Here is a 23968-nt window from a genome sequence, read left to right on the forward strand (position 1 = left end):
ACAGGATAAACCGATGTCGATAACTTGTAGACCAAAGCGCACTCTCGTATGTGGGCAAACTTATTTGAGAAGTTATCGTTAGATTTTTAATAAATTAAAGATTTGTGACACATACAGTATGTGCGTCACTAAGTAACACCAAAAACAAAGTCATAAATGGCGATTTCATTTCACTTTTTTGCTGACTAACGTATTTCGATTAAGCAATAAAATGTATATCTTATGGAGGTGTTAATTTCATAAATATCAACGAACAATGACGTGCTTCTTAAAAACCAAACCGTTCAATTAAATAAAAGTCGGTTTATTGCATACGTTAGTAATGATCGTAGTATCTAACAATGAATAACGAAATGTTGATTATTATTTTTAAGGTAACACTATTTTGAGGTATAATGTAACACTTTTTATAACACGCATATTCAAACAGCAAATGCGAAAAACTAAGTAATAAACGAAGAAGTTACGCCCGAAAAATTGTATCGTTGCATTTTAATAGAGTTATAATAAATGGTTATATATAACTTTATATAAGGAAAGTACGTGAAAATTGTTTTCAGCCGATATTAGTTATTTAACCTAAGATAAGCAAATTCATAATATTTTAGTAACATCGTGTCCCAAAAGTTGATCCTTACGTCTGGTGAATAAGAGCTGGCTCTTATTTAGCCCAAAGGCTAAGTCTAGCAATTCAAAGGGGCAATAGCGCCAGCATTTTGGGTACCATGCCCATAAGTGAACAGTTAGATGGCTTATATTTATTGTAAATATTAATTTTAGTTTGTAATTATTATTTCAAACAAAAATTAATATCAATATTTTATACAAGCAAGGCCACGTGATTAATACCTAAGAACAACTACAGCACTGGCAGATTTATGACAGTGTTTTAGGAAATTTCGAGAGCTTTGTATATCCACTCTATAAATAACCCTATATTTACAATTGGCATTTGCGTATAAAAAATTGGTATGGTGTACCTATAAATGGCCCAAGAATACCATTCAAGTCTGCTTTCAATCCTGTGACTAACTTGGTCTAACGTTTCTTAACGTACCCAATTGAATGAATGATTCGAGCTGAAGCGATAAGGTGATCACACGCTCAATTAATTGTAGTTTAGCTTAAGAGCCCTCCAAAAGCATATAAAAGCCTTACAAAACTTACGAAACAATAAAGTTCAATGACGTAGGAAAGTGGCGTGCAGTACACCAATTTTGCTAGTCATAAAATTTCGCAAAATGGTTGTTTTATTCTTATTGCGACATTCGAGAGTGTTATTTGCCAACTTTATGATTTTATTATTTCAATTACTCATATGGCACATATAAAATTTACAATCTTAGAACTGCTCTGGCGAATGGTATAATTACGTTTAATATTTAATATTTGAGGAAATATAATATTTTCTTGTCTATAAATTTTTATCTATAACGAAGACAAAAATCTTAAACTTTGGTCACATAAAGTAAATTTCACATTCCACTGCTTTCATTTGAGTCGATAAGGTGTGCAAAGGGCAAGAAAAAAAACTATGGATATTATAAATATTTTAATAATGAATCTAACATTATGGATACTGTAAATATTTTATTTATTTATTTAGCAACGCACCCCGTGAAGACATTACAGTTGCCCAATTCGTCTCCCCGGGTCTATTTAAAGAATGTAGCAACAAGTAATAATTACAAAAAAATAAATTAAATTAAAACATAAAAATAAGCTATATATAATTAAGGATTTAAAAAAAAACAATCGGTATTATAATATAACGAACAATAACCAAAAATTTAAAAATAATAAAAAAAAAACCTTAAAACATATAATCAATATCTTAGATTACATACTCTTAATTTGCTTTTGGAGCTGAAGCGGCGGGGTGTGAAATATGTCCAGTTCCAAATTACTATGAGTTAGGTCATTGAGCAAGCGCAGCGCACGAGCCAGTGGGACGTGCGTAGTCAATTAAGTTCTGCAGCATGGTAAAGCAAACAAATGACGACGACGCGCACTGGCATAGCCATCCGGTACATGCAAACCTATCGACCCTTACATAAAGGAGTCACTTGTTTTGCCCTGGACTAGATTGATCACGTACTGGAGCAACGCTACAGTACGCCTCAGTTCCAACCGGTCGTATACCAAGAAGAAACATACTTGGATATATTGTGGGATATCCAACAGAATACCCAAACTATTTCCTATAAAGCCACCGTATAAACTTTTTTTGAATTTTCTCCATCATGTCAATGTGACTTATTCCATACGGATTCCATATAATAGCATTGCGTTCGAGTTTAATGATGGATATCATGGATATTATAATTAATCTAATGACAGCTAACAGCTATGCTTCTAATAAGTCGTTTATTGTAAGCTCAAAAAATTGGCAAGGCGTAAATAGATATAGGTACCTACACTTGTTCAACCGTCATCAGTAGTTCATATAAAATGCACCACCTTGGAAATATTCTAGAGAATGGACTGAATGAGGCTCAAAATTTGACCATATTTTGTCTTGTCTATAAAATTTCAAATATAATTTTCTAAATCGGACTTTATAGTCTAAGATTAGTATTGAGAGGTCAAGTCGACCTTAGGCATGCAGGTTTCCTCACATGTTTTCCATCACCGTTGAGGCAAGTGATATTTTAATTACTCAAAACGCACATAACTTAGAAAATTTTGAGGTGCGTGCTAGGATTCGAATTCCCCCCCCCCCCCCCCTCCCCCCCCAAAAAGTGAAGTCGATACCCAATGTGTTATCACCGCTTTAGTTTAGTTTAATTGAATAAACACTGGTGTGTACTTTAAACCATTGTATAATATTTATAACCGGTTTTGGAGAAGTATGGTTTTTATCCGTTTTATTACAGCTATTTATATACGGCAAATAGATGTATGATACACTGGTTTTAGATGTGAGTCTTCTATGATTTAAGATACAAAAAAGGTTTCTTACCTACTTTACCTTACTTTAAATTTTCTTCGGTTATGCTATAAATATAAATCGGAGAGATTCGTAAATTTGCAAGGTTTTCAAAAGCGACGTACGTAACGACCTCTCGATTTCCTTTGCCTGAATCTATTCAGGAAGTGAAAGCATTTCGCCCCCAAACTCCGAATCAGAGTGTTCTCATCATTGATATACAAACACGAAAGATTAACCCAGTACCTCAGAAATATTATTATTTATGTATTTACGCAAAAAGAAAGAAATTTGCACAAGATCAAATCACAAGTTTAATTAATTCAACTTATATACATAATTTTTTTTCGGAAAAATAGATTTGTGAAATCTTTAAGGCTACTCTTTAATTTGATTACTTTGGATTTTGTGTTCTTTTATATGAGTATATCGCGATATTTTGTAGATCCATGTTCCAAAATATAATATTAAATGTAGGGGCATTTTAATATCAGATGAAATGAATATTAAACTGGCCTTTCAGTTTCGCGAGAATACCAGAGTATTTTTATATAATTTTTTTTACGTATCAAATCCACAAGAAACACGCAAGCATAAAATTAAATCATCATTACTTGTAACAAACTATGTTTATTTATCAATGCACTAGGTTGCGTGCGGTTTTATACAAAATAATTATTAGTATAGATATGTAGGGTTTGGTTGTTTTTTCTTTAAGGTTATATACTTTTTCATGAATCACATAAATAATTGAAGCAGTCAAAAATATTTATTGAATAAGCAACTATAGGTTAGGTTAGGTTAATAGGTGTGCTCCTGTGCTCCACTGTGCTCACCGTGGTGAGGAATTCGCCACGAAAAAAAAAAGGTTAGGTTAGGTAGTCGTACGTGGAGGGGACTGCAGAGTTCGGACTAATTTGACGGTTTTATTTTAACTATTAACACCTTAACAATAAAAATGTGAATACATTTTTTTCGATTGGTAGCTCAAACTCGATTGACGATCTCTTAATATCATCTTCATCATATAAACCCATTAACGGCCCACTATATGTCATGAGTCTCCTTCCACATTGAGAAGGTTTGGCCCAGTGCGGATTGGTGAACTTCACACTTCTTTGAGAATATTATGGAGAACTCTCAGGCATGGAGGTTTCCTCACGATGTTTTTCTTCACCGTTGTAGTTATATTATAATTACTTAAAACGCACAGAAAAGTTGGAGAATAGTCCGTTCTCTCTTTTCGAAAATTTTAATTAGATCTTTAGGACCCACTTTATCATATCAACCCATTACTGGCTCACTACAGATCACGGGTCTCCCCTCACAACAATATGGGGTTAAGGCCGTAGTCCACCACGCTGGCCCAGTGCGGATTGGTGGTGACACACAAACACACACACCTATGAGAACATTATGGAGAACTCTCAGGCGTGCAGGTTTCCTCGCGATGTTTTCCTTCACCGTTGAAGCAAGTGATATTATAATTACTAAAAACGCACATAACTTAGAAAAGATAGAGGTACGTTCGGTGATTCGAACTAGCTCCCTCGAAAGTGAACTCGAAGTCTTACCCACTGGGCTATCACCGCTGCACACTTGGGGAAAGTCTAAAGTTGGACGGGTGCGTGCTGGGATTAGAACTCGGGTGATCTCTCTTAGATCTCTTAATGTTAATAGTCTCTACATATTCCGTTATTATCGTACTACTTCACGCAACAACGTGACGCAATGCATTGTAATGTATGCTTAGCATATACTTTGTTATCAATATACTCATGATCTCAAATGTTTAATAGCGGCCTCAATTTCCTGTGACCTACGACTTAGAGGTCACTTGGCAACCAATTACCAAAATAATTAAAATACATACGCAAACAACAGAACGGGACATTGTACTGTTAATCTATATGCACAAGCTTTGTTATGAGAGGAATTTAAAAGCTCTTTTCAGTTATATAGCTCGTTAGGTGACGCCTAGTTACCTGCGTGCTAAAATTAAACTATTAACTTAAATGGTCAAAGCTCGATAATGTACGTTGAAGTAGGTACATTTCTTATGTTTTGAATAACTGCCAGCTTGTGGTAAATACCACGAACATAATCGTTGATATAGAAGGTAAAGCAAAAAATGTTTTTGTAAAAACACGTATTTTTATGAACATGACATCGCAATAAATCACGAATCAGCTCAAACAAAAATTTTACTAAGTATCAAAGACATTTAGGAAGTATCAATCTTAACATGTCTCAGTTTGATAATCATAAATAATTAATTAAAACGTTTCCCTTGCATCTAAGGGCATATACACACGATATCTGTGGTAACAGCAGACGACGACGTTGCGATCCAGGTGTATAATTAAAAGCGCAATGCGGTTGTAGCCCATGTTCACACGTTCATAGAAGGACCTACGAGTTTGTCTTAACACATCTTAAATGTTACGAAAAAAAGCAGAATTTGAACAGACTGATACTTTCGCACTAATTTCTGGAGTTTCATACTCTAGAAATCAGTGCGTTTAAAAATAAGATCTGATTAGTTGTATCGTAAATATCGCATTGTTTTCGGTCTTTTCTAATTCGGAAAGCCTAAGCGTTGAAATAAAGCCGTCTATAGATGTACTTAAGTTCTTATCTTGCATAGAGTGCAGGATAGTGCCTCCAGGTTTCTTAGTCGTTTATCATATGTTTACCAAACATAAGTTATATACATAGACAAGAAAGTAAATATACACATAGAAAAATATATTTCTACTGTATACGCGCAATTCATAAGAGTCAATATGTGAGAGGTGTAGATGAAAGCGCAAAAATTTGGACACACCTATCCAGGCCCCAAGCTATTCCAAGACGAGCGTTTATACCGCTTCATTCAAACTTTCTGGTAGTTCAACCGTACGGAGACAGCTTTTGAAACATTGAGATATGCGGGCTCGTTCCGCCCGGGCTCATCCTAAGATTGCCCGCCCCGAGGTAGAGCTCTCTTTATTAATGCACACCGCAGACGACAACCTAACCAACTTTAGGAAAACCATCTCCGACGCGTCTCATTTCCTCGACGTTAAAACAAGTAACAGTTTATTTCTAGACGGGAAACTCTCCGAGAATTTCCTTTTTAGACTGCACCTAGACTATTTTCAAGTACTTAGTAACAAATTACATGCCGTTGAAAGCCCGTCCGGCGATAGCAACGCTGTTATTAACGTAACAAGTTTCCGCCCTTATAAATATTATTTACGTTTATAATATGTTTTATCGGGCTTTTGTGAGCGCGTTTGCATAACTAAAGCTATTTTCGTTGAATATTAATAAAGTGGTGTTCGTATGGAGATCGTGGATGTGAACAACAATAAGCCAACGTAAGTCTGTCGGTCCCTTTTAGGGTGGTATAACAATGGATTTCTTCCTGCTTTAGCGAGAAAGCGAGGTGTTCTTTCCGTTGGTATACGTATATATTAAACTATCCCACCTTAACTCACGACTTTATCGCCTTCACACGTTCTTGTATATTGTTTTGTTAACACTGTAATATAAATGAAATAAGAACCTACTTTTTGCAGTGAAGTATTGCATGGGAAAGACTTCATGTCTACTTACTTGTGAAACTTTAAGCTATCAAGCAACATTGTGTGCAGTAGATTATTAGAAACTGTATTATTCTTACGACAAAGTATCCTTGTCTCACACAAGATAGAACAGTGATTGTTAACTTGTAAAATTATGTCGGAAAATAGCAACTGCTGAGTTTCTTACCTGCTTCTTCTCGGTAGAATCTTCCTGCTTAAGTTGTGTGTTTCACTTTACAAAGAATAAATAATATCAAGTTGAGGTAAAACAAACAAGCCTATTACATTTATACGCTGATTTCGAAACTCAGCAGGTCTAGGTCTAACCACACAAATCTAGACTAAACCAATAATATCTAAACACTGCTACGTGATGTATGCCGAGGGCGAGGGAAAATTACCAAAAACGTTTCAAGACTTGCAAAACATTCTGATCTAGTGTCAGTATCTAATGACTTTGCGAAACTTTTCGTGATCACAAGCCACAGGTTTTCCGCGTCGGAAATTCTTGTGGTCTGTTGGCATCTTATTCATCTTAGGCTATTTATAAACGTGGATACTTGTGCACTAGAATTCTAGATGCAGCGACTTGCAACCAGTCGTGAGTATGATTTTTTGAAACAACCTATTTATTTTTTTCTGATGCGAATATTTTTTAAGATAATGCTATAAAACTGTCATGCACAAAAACGTCCGCTTAGTAGATTGTGTTTTATTATCCAGAAATAAATAAAATTAATTTAATCCTGAATTTCCAGTTTACACATTGGATTGAGCAGTGAAATTTTCCTATAATTTGTATTCCCTGTGAATAAGTATAGAAACTCTTAAATTATGCTGCCATCTGAAGATTTTAAATAAGAATGATTACTAACATCAGGTGCTAATTTGTGTCCTGTTGTCGTTTCCGGTGCTGCAACTAAGGTTCTGAATAAAGAAGTCTTAAGTCTGTAGGAATAAGGTTCATTGTTTGTGCATCGCCTTAGGTAAAAGTCAAAGAGAATTTATATCTTTCCTTTTTGCCGTTGAGCTTTAGAGAATTCAATTAATAGTTAACAATAGCTGTCGTAATAGTAAGGTCGTTATCGTTATAGGTATATTAATTACTTATCGTGAGAAACACATTGGCGTGGTATATAAAATAAATAAAATCTAAATTAGCTTACAACTATATACAAATTAGAACTTGTAGATTTTATCTCCATCATTAAATATTATAATCGGTAAATAATAAAAATATTTTCGTACTGAAATATATAGGTCACGGGTGCCACGACTTTCGATTAAATGTATCTATCCATTAAATATATTAATATTGTCTAGTGAAGCTTCTCGTTCCTCGAAAGTTATCCTACCTATCTATGACAGAAAAGTTTTTGAAATTCCATAAATAAACGCATTCAGATATTAATTTTCTACTTACTAACTGAATAGCTAAAAATATTGTTAGGTTAGATTGATTCCAATGCTTGACTTTACTAACACTCTTTTGTAATAATGTGCACGAGGTATTTGTAAAAATAAAATAGTAATATTAGAGATAAAAATCCACAGACATTCCAAGCAAATTGACCACGAATTAAGAGCTACCGTTGATCATACACTCGCAATACAATTTCCAGTAACAAGATGGAATGCAAGCATACGATTAAACAACATTAACAGCATACATTTCGCGTTTATCAAGGTATTTTAGTGACAGCGGCCAATGAAACGTGTAATGTATAAAGCTTATTAGAAATTGTAAGGAAAGGTGTAGAGGTACAACTGGTATTGAACTAGGGCGCGCTCTCGGTCAGATAGCCACAAACTGGTTTCATTATCAAAAGTCAATAACTTTCCGATGCATTGCGAGTCACGGCCAAGTCCGATCTGCAGACGTAATAAGCTTAACCGCGACAGCAACTGCGGAAAGTGAATCAGTGATATGTTTTGAAGCTACTGCTGGATGCTGACCGCAACCTGTGAATTAACTGAACTTTATTTGAATAATGCATAACTTTTGATGCTCGGGGAATTCCTCCAGGGTTTACAATTTCATCCAAAGTTTAAAGTTAAAGAAGTGTGATACTCTCTTTCTTTCTTCGGTCAATAAAACTTTTTTATTCATTACATTATAAACACCCTGATGGTTTAATATTTGGTGAGTTGACTATTTTTGGAAAACGTTACATTTAACATACTTACAACTACTTTTTTTTTTATTCCGTTACACGTTAGCCCTTGACTGAATGACTTGATACAGAATGAATAGTTTAGATATCAATGCTTCTACTTTTCGGTTCAGGTACCGTTTACAATGTTGACAACAAAACGAACCATAACACTATACATAACGACGCCTACGTTCTGAGATCGATTTATTTGTAGGAACAAAAATTGTTGCGTGTTTATTCCGATAAATTTTCAATACAAGCTCGGAGTTAGCAAAATTAGGGTTGGCCAATCTCGTGCGTCGGAGAGCACGTTTAGCCGACGTGAGATGTACTATCATTAGAGCAGCCTGAAGGGTCAATAACCCCCTCCTATTTAAAGAGACCAGTGACCAGCAATGTCCCACTGCCCCACACACTGGATCCAGTTGATGATGATGACTATTATTATAAAGATGAATAGTTTCATAGATATGATAGTAACATTCGTGTAACATTTCTTGATCCGTAGTTTCGGCTTTGTCGCATCAATAACCCTCAGGTTTAATGCTCTACTGAAGCTTTAACATTATGATTAATATTCTATGGTTTTGTGTACAGTCATTATGTACTCATATCGTTTGGTTACTAACTGCATTTCTGGTTAAGATAAAGCACTTTGAAGGTCATCGTAACTAATAACACAACATATTAAATTAGTTTTAATAAAGGATGATTTATGTGCGTGTAAAGTATAATCAACATCGTTTAACTTTTATTTTAGTAATTATTTAATATTATGATAATCAAAATGCTAATAAAGTAAATAAGTTTTATAATTAAATGAAATTAACGAAAGTTTTACACAATATAAAGAACTTTCGCAGGCAAACCTTTTTAGAACAGTCAAAGAAACTCGTCGAAATAAATTCATAGAAAGTTGTAAACGGAATTATGATTGCCGTAATTGTAGAATAAGTAACTGTCTGAGTTATTTGTGGTGTTTTCGTGTTGATCGTCAAAAGAAAGAAGAATATTTTTTTTCACTTTCCCTAAATCTTTGTTACTATAAGTTGTCTGGGCAGGGAGTTTTAATAGCAAAAGTTATTAGGTACGTTAAAATGTGCCTTAAATGAGTTTTATTTGTACTATTGACAGCTCATAGGTTTAATATAATGATTGCACTAGATAACTCGTTACCCCGAACCAGATATACCCAGGATCTCTTATTAAGGAATTTATGATTCATAAATTAGCTACTAGATCTAGGCTTCTGGTTTAGCGAAAAATAATCCTATAGGCTAAAGCTTACACCAACCAAAAACACAAGTCGGCACGTATCCTCGTGCACCATAATCAGTATCCACGGCCTACAGTAACTTAATTTCCTGACGTCTGTGTCATATAAGACAACCGGCTGACATCCGAGTTCTTCGTCCGCGGCTTCTACGATTTTCTACTTATCCCGTGGGATAAAAAGTGGCATATGTTACTCTCCTTCCTTTCAACTAACTCTTTGCCAAAAATCAAGATTTTGCTTAGTTAGGGTGTAAATATTACTACTACTAAAATGGATTAATGTTACCAAAGGGCGTGTGGAGTGTACCAATCGCACTTGGCGGGCGAGGACTACGGTCTGAGCCATTCTGATTCTGAGAGGAGATACGTGCCCTATGGTGGGTTGATAATGACGATGATGATAAGAGATAATAAGTGACCAAAGCATGTTTCCTTCCCAGACTACATCGTCACGAACTGTAAAGTAATTTCGCTAACAAAAGAATAAGACAAATTTAGTAACATAAGAATATGTTTCTTCAGCACGTACCTAATGAATGAATGAAAATACTTTTATTGCACAGAAAAAGAACATAAAAAAAAAACAACGTACAGCAATTTGACCTACTTACTTTTATTAAATTAAATCCATCCCACGGTTAAATCTTCGTCTTGAGTGCGTTTCTTCATCCTGAATAGGTAACAAGACAACAATATTTTACGTCTTAATAGAACACATGCTAATTAAATTAGTTTTACTCCAGCGAGTTGGACCCGTAACGTAATGCTCCGGATGCTGTATCCATAGTATCAAGCTGTTTACAAGGAAAAGAACAACTATGTCACTAACAAATTACAAATACATACCTTATTATTGAGGATATAGAGTTGAAATTAGGTAATCTAGTTAGGGCATATGAGATATGTGACCTATTTTAGCTGTACCCTCGAGGCGTTTCCGCGACTAGTTTTTAACAGACTAATTATTTATTTTTGCAATGTTTACATGGGGAAGTGAACGCACAAACTATAAGAGTTTCCTTTGAAGGCCTTTAATAAAAAAGATCATAGGTATATGTGCTAATTTATAACAACTTTTTACAACAAACTTCAATAAGAATAATTTATGTGTATTATATTCTATATAGGATGCTGTTTATAATATTTGGGCATTTTAACGCTTTCCATTGTCTAAATGTAGGCAAATAAGTTAAAATCTGGTTAACGTAAATTAAGAGAAATTAGAGACTATAAGAACTCCAGCAATGAGCAAATGCCACCTTTCTAATATTTACAAACTTATGAAAAACTATCAAATTAAGAAACCATTTCATTTACTAGTTACTATTGCATATATTACTATTTTACATAAACATTTATTTATTATTCTACTCCTGCGTACTAGCTGAACCTACCAGGCCGTGCTTTGCTGCGCCTCAGTCGAAGATAACTCCCCCTTGCCGTAGAAACTCCGAGATTTATATCTTGTGTGAGGCATTGGCCGTGGCGAGTAACCACCATTCCGAAAAAACTCATAATGATTGTTGCAAGGCGGTATTAGCCTTGTGGATAGGCCTTCGGCTACACTTTCGGGGGGCCGAGTTTGGATCCCAGCCCGCACCTCTAACTTTAAGTTATGTTGCTTTAAACACACATAATTTGAAGTTAGAGTTGCGTGCTGGGATTCTAACTCGGCCCCCCAAAAGTATAGCCGAAGTGAACTAAAAAACTTGCTTAAACGGTCAAAGAAAACATCGTGAAGAAATCTACATGCATGAGAGTACTTAAAGGCGTGTGGAGCCCACCAACCTGCACTAAGCCAGCGTGGTGGATTACGGCCTAAACCTTTCTCATTATAGTACGAGACCCATGCCCTGTAGTGAACTGGTCATGGGTATCGACCCATGACCAGTTCACTACAGGGCACGGGTATGATGGATGATGGATGGATGATGAATTGTTAACCCAACCAGGAATTTACACCTCGTTAACTGTAGTTAAAAATTCTTACCACTTTCGAGGCTTTCCAGTAACATCACTCGAGTAGCACTACAATTTTGCATTAATTTATGATTTTAACGAAGAGATTATCTTGAGCGATACGACGCGGATCTCAATTTAAATTAATTTGGTAATGATAGCGGCCCGCAGCAAGATGAGCGATGACTATCTTCAGCCACTAATGTTTGAGTAGGACCGTTTATCATCGGCAAATATAATAAATTTGATTGTTTCGGAAGTGCTTGTATCAATTTAATAATGGAAAACGTTATTAACACGTTTTTGTTACATCGCCTTGTAGCCTTTGTTATTCTATTCGGTAATTTTGCAATCGATTTTAAACTTATTTTCCGATGAGTTAGGAATAAGGGCTTCTGCAAGTATCTCTTTAAAGATAAGTTGTCGTTGTGCACGCACTGTCGTTGTTATGTTAATATTTAATGTTTGGTACAAAATAAAAAAATAAATTACTTTAAACACAGCTTGGAACTCGATTTCAGTCAGTCGATTTATTTGTGTCCATAATTTTAATGCCGGGTGGTCTTTGCCCATTCCTCTTTGCGTCTTACCTTTTATTTTTATGCCGCTACAAGTTAGCCCTTCACGTTAGACTGCATCATGTAAAACCTCACCTGATTTTAAGTGATGCAGTCTAAGGTGCCGGCCACGGGAAAAAACGCGTCGTGTTAACAATATAGTATTGTAGCCGCATCATGCTTGGAACTAAAAGTATTTCCATACATTTATTTCACACATGTAGACGCTTCGCAGAATGCGCGAATTTCCCGTGGCCAGCTCGTAAGATGCTACCCAGTTTTATTAAACCCTATTTAGTTTTTACGCGGTATCATACTGGAACGCTAAATCCATTGGCGGGATAAATTTGGTGAAAGTTAAAAAAAATGAAATTCGCTTATTGCCCCCGCTGGAAATCTGACCCAGGAACTCCCATTTATAAGACCACGGCTACGCCAGGTAAATCGAGAATATGTTTTTTTTCCTATGTAGTAATGTACAACGTGTAAATGAAAACCGAAATAATACTTCACAGGCTGTAGAAGTACATTATCTACTGTCTCTAACACTTATCTGTGGACCCGAAAACCTAATAGTTTTTGAGTAAACCACTGCTACAGTTTTAACTGCAAAAAACAGATACAACCCTAACATCACATGCAAACTGTTACTTTATGAGGCACGCGTCGCGTAGCTTAGGTACTATGCGCGTGTCGGTCTTTTATTTTCAATAGGGTTGTCATAAGTAAACACTTAGAATTCGTTTGTATGGAAAAATAAATAAGCTTCTTTTAATTTAATATCTTTACAGGGTGATTCCTTATGAAATAAAATCATGCATTCTCCAATATTATTTCGTAATTAATTGTAGATGAAAATAATTATCATCAGCTATAATCCAGTAATGGTTGTTTTTGCTTCATACACCACACTACATCAAATAACAAGCGGTAATACGGCACCTAATAGGGTAATTTATGGGCATTTACCTCCGCACGCTATAAAAGTATAGAATGCTATCGCCATAATGCCATAGACGCTGGCACCTGAAGGCAATCATTTAATCTTTGAAGGATTTAATGTATACCAGTTAGTCCTAACAAGAAACAAAGGTCAGATCACAATCGCACCCAAAAAGGTCAAAATAAAATACTCCAGATCGAATATTCTCTATAGATCAATACTCCCAGTAATCATAAAAAATATCTTAATTTATTCCATATTGTCGTAAATAGAACATTTTCATGCAATAATAGTAGCGTTCGTGTCATATAGACATAGTTTAAATTAATTAATTAATTTTAACAAAATATGTATAAATAACAACTAAATAAGCCAAATAATAACTTCTAAGAAATAACAATTTTTAAGCGGTATGATTTCATTTTTATTTCTCCTTTTTTAAACTATTTATCAATCATCATCATCATCATATCGACCCATTACCGGCCCACTACAGGGTACGGGTCTCCTCCCACAATGAGAAGGGGTCAAGACCGTAGTCCACCACGTTGACCCAGTGCGGATTGGTGGACTTGAGACTTCACACACCTTTGAGAACATAATGGAGAATTCACAGGTATGCAGGTTTCCTCACGATGTTTTCCTTCACCGTTCAAGCAAGTGATATTTTATTTACTTGAAACGCACATAGCTCAGTAAAGTTAGAGATGCGTGCTGGGATTCGAACTCGCACACTCGAAAGTGAAGTCGAAGTACCCACTGGGCTATCACCGCTTCAATAGATACAACTATCACCAATCCAAAATATACTATTTATAATATTATTAGTAAGTAATATTTATTACATATTACATATTTAAAAAATATCATAATAATTCAACAACTTTCCTTTACAGGTGAACTTTTCACCTGCAATGGATTGAAAAAACTCATATTACTATTTTTTGGTTTAACTTAATACTAAAATTATTAAGTGAAATATATATAACAAATCCTAACGGGGACAGTAAAATAGTTTAAGTAAAGGAATTAACAAGAAAAAAATAAGAAAATAGGAGCAAACACAAACAGCGACCTACAAAAAACAACAAAATACATGCAGAACAATCAGTAGAGACATATAATTTTATTAAATTTGTCGATTCTAAAAAAACAAAAAACTCGGCATTCGCTTTTTTATTTAACAGGCATTTTTATTTAACAATATCTTTATTCTAAATTTTGTACAGATGAAAGCGGAGCTGCTTGCTTCCGTGAATATTTGTTATTAAGAAAGTCATGAACTTCATAGTAATCTCGACTCAATACGACTCGCGCACAGACAATACCGTGAAACTGCAGCTATTATGTTAATTTTTAATCAGATGGAGGTATTTGTATGGATCAAATAACAATGCTACATTTTTGAAAAGAAATATGCCATGCTTAGTTAACTGCAACGATTTGTATGGAAATGATATATATTTTTTCAAAATGACAAAAAACAACTGTGACATTTGTATTTTATTTTGTCATACGAATACGAATTTTCAATTAATGTTTCTGATTTTTTTTATATATATATATTTATATACATATATATATATATATTTTTTCCTCTCATTATTATTACCGCAATTGTATTGTTGTATTGTATTAAAATTGCATGTTTCTAAATTGATTCTGTTTTAATTGCAACCAATGGCTTGTAATATTTGCACGCCAGCTAATGTATTGCCATTAGCTGGCGTGACGTGCGTTTTTAATTTAGTTTAAATATCACTGCTTCAACAGTAAAGGAAAACATCGCGAAGAAACCCGCATGCCTGAGAGTTTTTATAAAGTTCTCGAAGGCCTGTGAAGGCTCCAATCGGTACTTAGCCAGCGCGGTGGACTACGGCCTACGGGCCGGTAAAGGGTTGATTACAATGATACTCTCTGGGAACTACACTCTTTACATAACACTGACATAAAAGCCGAATAATTCCATAGAATCATTTTACAAAAAAAGAATGCTATAGTTCGTAATTTGACCTACTTTGGCACCAGCATAATCTTTACCTACTTGTGGTTGCGATTGATTTATAAAGACAGATTGGTTAATATATCTGTAAAAACATCTATCTAGGTTTGAAGTAAAAATGCGGCAACCAAAAAAAGAAACCAGAGCGTTCGGTTTCGTACAAATATCGAATTGGTGCTACAGTGATCAAAAGCTACGAGTATCTATAAGTATTTTGTGTTTGCATTTTAATAATTTGTAACGCATTCTTTTTTTATCAGACTACAATATCGGCAGGTGATTTCTAATTTTAACTTGTTGTATATACCGTGTTCATAGCGTAGCATTTAAGTGATTCCATAATGTAACACAAATAACAAGTTTACTTGTAGGTACATTTTGCAGCTATACATAAGTAAACTTGTTTTTGCATATTAGGCATTACACATGATTTATTATTAAACCAAGTTGATGCACACCACTTTGACCGCGATTACTACTAATTCTAGAAATCCGAATGCATGTTTGTCTGTCATGTCTGTTTCTTCGTTCGTTTATTTGTTCGCTTGTTAGGGACTTAAACAAATAATTAAATACCCGGCTAAGTTTGTTGTGGGCTTCTTCTTAGACCAGGACGCGTTTGGAACCCTCGTAGCTTTAGTTTTAAGTTTACAAATGTGGTTATCGCCATCATCTCACTACCGTGTAATTCTTATGTACGAATCAAAAGTGCCACCTATGGGCCCCTACTTGAATAAAGATATTTTTGACTTCGACTTTGACTTTATATTCGGCTCCTGCATCATGGAATACGTTACTCTTGTCCTGGATAAGATCCTAGGAACCGGCCTCTTGAAAATTAAAAATAATATATTACTTTTGATAGCTTTTAACAAACGGTTCCCGTTGGCTCTTTTAAATATCAAAACAAACACGAAGTCGAAACAAGAGCTGAAAACTTAATAATGAATATCTTGCAAGTTCACAGCTGCATTCTAATAAAATAATAAACATAAACAAAAGTTATAAAAGCAAAGTCAAATAGCATCACGTCCATTTATTGACGGATGTAAAGAAAAACTTAATTTAATAATAGAAAATAGGCACCTAACGGTTTATACTGAACATAATTGTTATTTCAATAATGTACCGACGTGAGGGTTTGCAGGTCATATTCTTTAGCACCATTTTATTGTTCCATTCAAATATATATACTAATAGTATTTAGTGTAGTAATAAGCACTTTATAAGGTCATTTTTTATTGGACTTCCGTTACATAAATACCTCCTACATTTTTAGATGTCATTATGTTCGCGTTATTATAAATATTTGAAAGTAATATTTGGCTGCATTCTAACAGGTGATTTGTGGATTTACATGTAGGGGTCTTTAAAGACATTAGTACTATGGTTGTCGTATTAAACGAACGTACTAACATAACAATAATATTCTTCCCAATAATATTAATCATATCAACCCATTACCGCGGCCCACTACAACACGGGTCTTCTACCACAATAAGAAGGGTTTAGGCCATAGTACATAAAACGCACATAACTAGGAAAAGTTAAAGGTTCTTGCTGGGATTCCACCTCGCCCCCCCTAAAATGAAACCGAAGTTCTAACCACTGGGTTATCACCGCAACATCATGGAGAACTCTAAGGCATGCAAGTGCGATGTTTTCCTTTACCATTGAAACAAGTGATATTTTAATTGCTTAAAACGCACACAACTTGAAACGTTGGAGGTGCATAAGGGAATTGAATGAAACAGGTCCGGGTCCATTAGTACATTGAATCTATCTGTTTTATTGACGGTTATGATTTCCAGACTTGTCACATTCAATAACGGCAAAGAAAAAATACAGCTCAAATATTTCTGATTGTTTCGCTGTTTTAGAGCATAGACCCATCAAGCTACTACAATACGGTTTGGTGGGCTTTAATATTATCACATGTTAGTGACAATAAACGGGGCCAACTTAACGTGCTCTCATTCTATCTCCAGGCTGCTAACCACTAGACTTTTGAGGCTGTTATGTTACAGAAACTAAATGACCACTTGTCAAACACACGTCTAACGTCCCCCGGAAATACGAGTACCTAGTTTGACAAATTATAGACATGTGTATACTTAAATGATTCCTCAAGGTGAACTTCTACTTTCTCGCGGTAATTTATCAATCGGACAGGTAAATGTCAGTGCTGTGTATCAGAAGTTTACAACGATCCTTACATAGGACCGTTCTAATAGGCAAGAGTGCATTAGGTTAGAGTTCTTTTGCCATACATAACAAATCAGAAATGAGCCGTTTAGCAGCGACGTCTCCTTCTGTTATGTCAGATCTTAAACGCATATTGCGCTATGTTATTTTGACGATTTCGTATTTTCAACACTCCTTGAATCTGTCTGGTGGACATCCAGCTTTTCGCGCCTCATTCTTATCAATCACTATATCGTGAACTTAAAATATGTACCTAAGTTGTGACTCAAAACGAATGCTATCACGATTGTTAAGCGTGCGTTCAGACATGCGGGAATCGTGCGTTTACGAATCGCGCGGTTTCAAACCGCAAAATTGTGATGCTATTCAGACACGCGCGGTTAGTATGCGATTTCGTGCGGGTAAAGCGTCAGTTTCAAAATGGAGGTCGACGAAGAAGTGTGTTTACTGTGGTTGCTCCTTAAAAAAAAGAAAAGAAAAAGGCGGTATTGGGTGCATCCAATATTACGTGACCGACTAGTACATGGTCAGTTCGTAACATTATATCCCAAATTAAGAATGTATGATAACAAATTTTTTGACTATTTGAGAATGTCAATAAAATCTTTTGATGAACTAATTGAACTGATCAGGCAAGATATTTCATGCTCTGAAACGCATTTGAGGCCAAGCGTGTCACCGGAAGAGAAACTCGTAATAACTTTAAGGTAAGATTTATTTATTGTTCTTCAAAATCAGCATAAATATTTTCTATAACTGTAGAGGACTGAGAGCCAGAACTAAATTGCGATGGTGACGGTGACGGTGCCGGAACAGGAGGAGATGATCCAGATGTAGTAAAATATCCTTGCGGGCTTGTATACTGTTGTCCTTGCCAATACGTAGGTGTGATCTGCTGAGTATTGTAGCGAAGAGGGGGTGGTAAGCTTTGTCCTTTTTGTATCACTTGAAGTAATTCAATTTTGGTTGCTAAACGCCTATTTTCTGGTACTTTTCTGAGTTCTTTATATAACGACAAACAAAAGAGTTTGTCGTCATCTTGCTTGGTAATACTATTTTCTTGAAGTTCATTCTGAAAATGTTTTCGTGACTCGATACTTTTTTCTATTAAAACCGCTATTTTTTCTTCTGGCACTTGTGTTTTCTTACGTTTAGGGGGACGTATTTCAGTGGCTTCGGTTGCATTGGCGTTTAGTTCACTTGTCTCCTCACTTTGCCTTTCATTCTGTTCTTCAATATTAGTTGTAGTGTCTTTATTACTTACACTATTCTGCAGGAAAGATAATCTTGAAAAATACATATATCGGGCTCCTTTACGAGCACCTGAACCAGAAGGAGTTGTTTTTTCTTTTTTGTATTCTTTATTGTAGCAATCTCGTATATTTTTCCATTTTTTTTGGAGTTGTGTACCTAAAAATAATAACATTATTAATAATATTCTTGTTTCAGATATCTTGGTACGGGTTGTTCATTTGGAGAACTAAGCTACAATTACCGCCTAGGAAAATCGACGATTACTGGAATTGTCCGCGAAGTATGTAAATCATTGTGGAATAAGTTGGTAAACATAGTCATGCCCGAAGCGACTGAAGATATCTGGAAGACAATAGCACGAGACTTTGAGAGATATGCAAATTTTCCAAATTGCATTGGTGCTATAGACGGCAAGCATATCCGAGTTATAAAGCCTGTTGATTCGGGTTCTTTGTATCATAACTATAAACATTACTTTTCCATAGTGCTCTTAGCACTTTGCGACGCCAACTATTGCTTTACTTATGTTGATATTGGGGCTTATGGCAAAAGCAGTGATTCTGCTATATTTAAAAATTCGGTTTTTTATAAACGCCTGACAGAAAAATCATTAAACATACCAACACCTAAACCAATATCTAATGTAGACCTAACACCAATGCCTTATGTTATAGTTGGAGATGAAGCCTTCGGCTTAGCAGAAAATTTAATGCGCCCATATTCAGGCAAATGTTTACCATATGAAAAAAGGATTTTTAACTATAGGTTATCGAGAGCCCGACGTAATATTGAGTGCACTTTTGGTATTTTGGCGAACAAATGGCGCATCTTTCATAGGCCTATAAATGTAAACATAGATTTTGCCGAAGATATAATAAAAGCTTCTTGTGTTCTACATAACTATGTGCGGACTAGAGATGGTCTAAAATTTAAAGATACTTTATATAATGCACCCATGACTAATCTCAATACCTTGCATGCGGGAAGAGGGACACCGTCATCTTTGAATATCAGAGATAAATTCGCTCATTACTTTGTGAATGATGGGCGTGTTCCATGGCAAGACACAAAGATATAGCTGCAACTAACATACCGTACTTGTAATGTTTAGGTACATAACTAAATGTAAACAAACGAAATATGGTAATACCGTTGTGACCTTCATTTGAAAAATGCTCGAAATGTCTGCATAAAGCAGCCGAAGTTTGTTTATATTTATTTAAGTACCTAAAGTATACGGAGAGTATAATATACGCTTCATAACAATAATTATAACATAATTCTGTCAATTATTTTTTGGTGAATAAACCTACTTACTTAAAATATTCTTTTTTTCCACCGTGTCTTCGCAATTTCCAAATATCTCCACCAACTCTTGCCAAGCTCGGTTCTTGATAATTTTATTTGAGTAATCATCACACTGAATGTCCCATATTGCAGGTCTCTTCTCCACCTCATCAATAAATAGTTCAGTGTCGAAACGATCCATGGCGAACTCGCGAACAGTGACGTGCTCACCGCGCGGTATCCGCAACGCAACTGAACGCGAAGTAAAGACTCCATAGTAATAGAAACGCGCGGGAGCAGCGCGATTCTATTTTCTGGCGGTTGGGTTGCGGTAACCGCGCGGCTTGATTAACCGCGCGGTTATGTCTGAACGATTACTAACTAACTCATATAAATAAGACCCGCGCGATTTCCATGCGATTCTATAATCGCGCGGTTCCCGCCGTGTCTGAACGAGCGCTAAGTGTACACAAAGCAGCCAAAATATAGGCGTTAGCGTTTTAAAACCTATGATTAATGTTTACTTTTTTACTATAAAAAGAGCAGTTTTGTTTTTGTGTATGAACTTTGCCACTAAAATTAATTATGATAAACTAAAAGTAAAGGAAACCGTGCAAAAAAAACTAAATGAGACTGTAAAAGCAAAAGAGAGAAATATTATAATGTGAATATGTGATGTGATGTCAAATTCACTAGATTTAAAAATAAAAGGTACAAAAATATTATGCATATTTTTTTATCTTAAGATGTCTTTACACCTAAGTTGGCCTTTTAATTGCAATACGCAATTAATTGTAAGTTGCTAGGTATCAACCAATTAATTTGCGAAGAACACAAACAGACTTTTAGTGATATACTATACTCATAATGTCAAATGCGTGTATCGTGACAAACAATATGTCCTTTAAAATTGGACAAATACATACCTACGGAGTTTTTCTATTATAATATTGACAAAATGACAGGACTATGTCCTTCATAGCCAGTTGGTGAAGGGATTTCGGTGAACGGCAAGAAACTCGTTGACAACGCACTCTCTCTCTTGTACTTGGGCCACACCTGGTCAACGTCTCACGACTACGGTCAAGTCTCAAGGTCTCAAATTACATAACTTAGCATTTCGCTTATAATTGATACTTGACGACCGCATATTGTTCAGGCTTCTTGATCCATAGTTTGCAATAGGGTTGAACCACAATTTACTTTCTCGTCATTTTGAAATTTCATTGAATTGATTTAAAGTTTCGAATGGTTCTATTAAAAGAAATATTGTGCACTTTTCATTCTAGAACTTTTGTAACTGATACTTTAATATGCTAACCTTGAAATTTTCGAGGCAAGATAGTAATTAGAAAATGATTTAAGTTATAACTGTAGAGTTTGTTCAAAATATGTAACGTTTTTTCGATTTTAAAACAACTTTTTTTATTTATTTTCAGGTATAATTAGATCGCAGTGCTGATCACTCTCTGATTAGATATTCCGGTAAGTATAATGATAGTAAAATATACAGATGCAAGCCACAAAATTCTACTGCAATGTTTGACTAAACCGTATTCGTTTTTTTTGGCAGAACCCTAATTGTTACTCGATAGCCGCACATTGTTCGAGCTTTTTGATCGATAGATCGCGCTTAACAATATTACAATGCTAAATCTAGTCCAATTATAAACTTCATTTGCATGTATTGACATTGATATACAATTATTATGATCGAATAGTGAATATGTAGTTTGGAACTTTAATTACTTTAAAATACAATGATTTGTGTGGGTAAATATTAATAACTGTTTGTTTGCCTTGACACATATTTAAAAATAACTAAGCAAACCTTGAATTTGTGGTGTGTGGTGACGGCAGAACTGAATATAGTTTTCACCACCCATTTTTTCCCTCGGGTGTCGTACGAGACGACTAAGGGAATATAACGGAAAACGGGGAGCAGCTTCCTTCCTATTGGCCCAATATGCCCAGCGTGCTCATTATGAGCAAACCCTCCAGTTCGGAGAGGCCTGTTAAAGACTTTAGATGAAACTAGAGCTAACGCCAAACGTCCAAATGTTGTATACCTATTAAGTGTTTTATTTCTTGTACCGCTCTAACTCTTAATGCCCACTGGCCGTACAGCCAAAATGTATTTTACCTTTTTGGTTGTGAAGTAAGTTTTTTTAAAATATTTCATTGTTTACATCTTATCATCTAATTTTTAATTTATAAATTATCTACCAAGTTGTTGTTATATCTCACGGATAGCCGGATAAGGCGAAATTGACCGTCTGAAATTGAGCACACAAATAGAAAATAGAAATCTTATTTAATTTCTGCATATTGAATATGAATATTGAATACGCGAAAAGCGTGCATTTTGTTTCAAGGTAAAAAATAAATTATGATATCACATGGTATAATTTTACATCATAAATACAAAAATCATATCATCAAAACATATCTCGCCTGATTGCAGTCGAGGACTGATTTGGAAGATATAACAGGAAATAAAACAGCAGAAAAACTACTATGAGGGCTACTATGATATTAAAAAACCCATCTAATTTCAATTATGCATCAAGAGGTCCTGGATTCCTGGGCCAAGGATTGTAAGGTATTGAAAAAAAAGTGTACTTTATTGCACCAAGGAACACGTCGACGAAATAAAACGCCACATTGAACGACAGTTGTACAGTTTGCGGCCTTAAAGTAGTGAGTTTTGATATTAAAAAATCTCAGTTCCAGCCTAGAGTTAATAAATTGGCTATGTAGCTTGACTAGCACTTTAATTCACAGACTCGGTTGTTATAACTCACATGAGATAATAATAGGTATAGCCCATCAGCCCATATTGGAGCATGTGATAGTTCTATGCTCTACAACCCTTTGTCCGCCTTGAGAGAAGGACTGTGCCCAGCTGTGGGCCGTGAATAGGTTTATAAAGATAATGATCTATGTACAACTACTGAACTCACTATTGGTAAATATAATTTATAACACGTCGGACTAATTTTTATAGCTCTATCGTAAACTACATTAATACATTTAAGTACCATAACGCTGAACAAATACACCAAAAGGTATTTCAACATTTAAAAAATGGCAATGTAATCCCTTTATGGAATGATATTTATCATGTACCCCATTTTAGGAGCAACCTCCAAGTGTTAATTTAGGCCCAAAAATAGTTCGACAATACTTCGGACATATCTTGCATAAATTTTTCATTACAAAAATCGTGACTGTGTCAACTTGTTACGGTCAACGATAAAATATGTTTAGCTAACTTTTTGATTTTTAGTTATGTCATATCAGTGGTAGGTGGGTATAAAAATATGTGACAGTAGTAATTATGGGAATATTCCAAATAATGCAGCATAATGTAAATTAAAATCTATAATAAGGTTAATTTTATGACCTTATTATAGATTTGATTTAGCCGCTGTCAGTTCATTTACCTAAGGTGCATATGGTTCTTTAGAGTTCCGACCGCAAAAGGTATCCCCAATGGGATTATTTCTTTGACCGTTTGTCATTCTTTATATCTGTATGTTTTTTCTCACGAACGTATGGGAGATATATCATTAAAATTAATACCAAATACTCAGGTCTGTAATCTCTTTAAGCCTTGCAAAAGTCAACTCAAGAAACTACCTACCGAAAGACAAGAAGAATCATTGTGATATAACACAGGTAATATAATAATATTTAAACCGTATATCCAATAAATAATACGGATTTAAAACGTATGTAGGTTTCTACCATTATATCGGTGTATAAAAAGATGTCACGCGAGAGGAAAGGAGGTGTATACAATCGATCCAATGTGCTTAATTTAGAGCTG

The 23968-nt window shown here is 35.1% G+C and overlaps 1 protein-coding gene across 1 annotated transcript; it reads left to right on the top strand.

Annotated features, from left to right (window-relative positions):
* The first annotated feature begins 17891 nt into the window (after nucleotides 1-17891).
* On the top strand, nucleotides 17892-20598 carry LOC120623875 (protein ALP1-like). The gene is made up of 2 exons (XM_039890152.1): nucleotides 17892-18302; nucleotides 19045-20598. Exons 1-2 carry the CDS (start codon nucleotides 18016-18018, stop codon nucleotides 19925-19927), a joined length of 1170 nt encoding a protein of 389 aa, XP_039746086.1. The 5' UTR covers nucleotides 17892-18015; the 3' UTR covers nucleotides 19928-20598.
* The last annotated feature ends 3370 nt before the right edge of the window (nucleotides 20599-23968 follow it).

The sequence above is a fragment of the Pararge aegeria genome, chromosome 5 (genome assembly GCF_905163445.1).
Source record: "Pararge aegeria chromosome 5, ilParAegt1.1, whole genome shotgun sequence".
NCBI lineage: Eukaryota > Metazoa > Arthropoda > Insecta > Lepidoptera > Nymphalidae > Pararge > Pararge aegeria.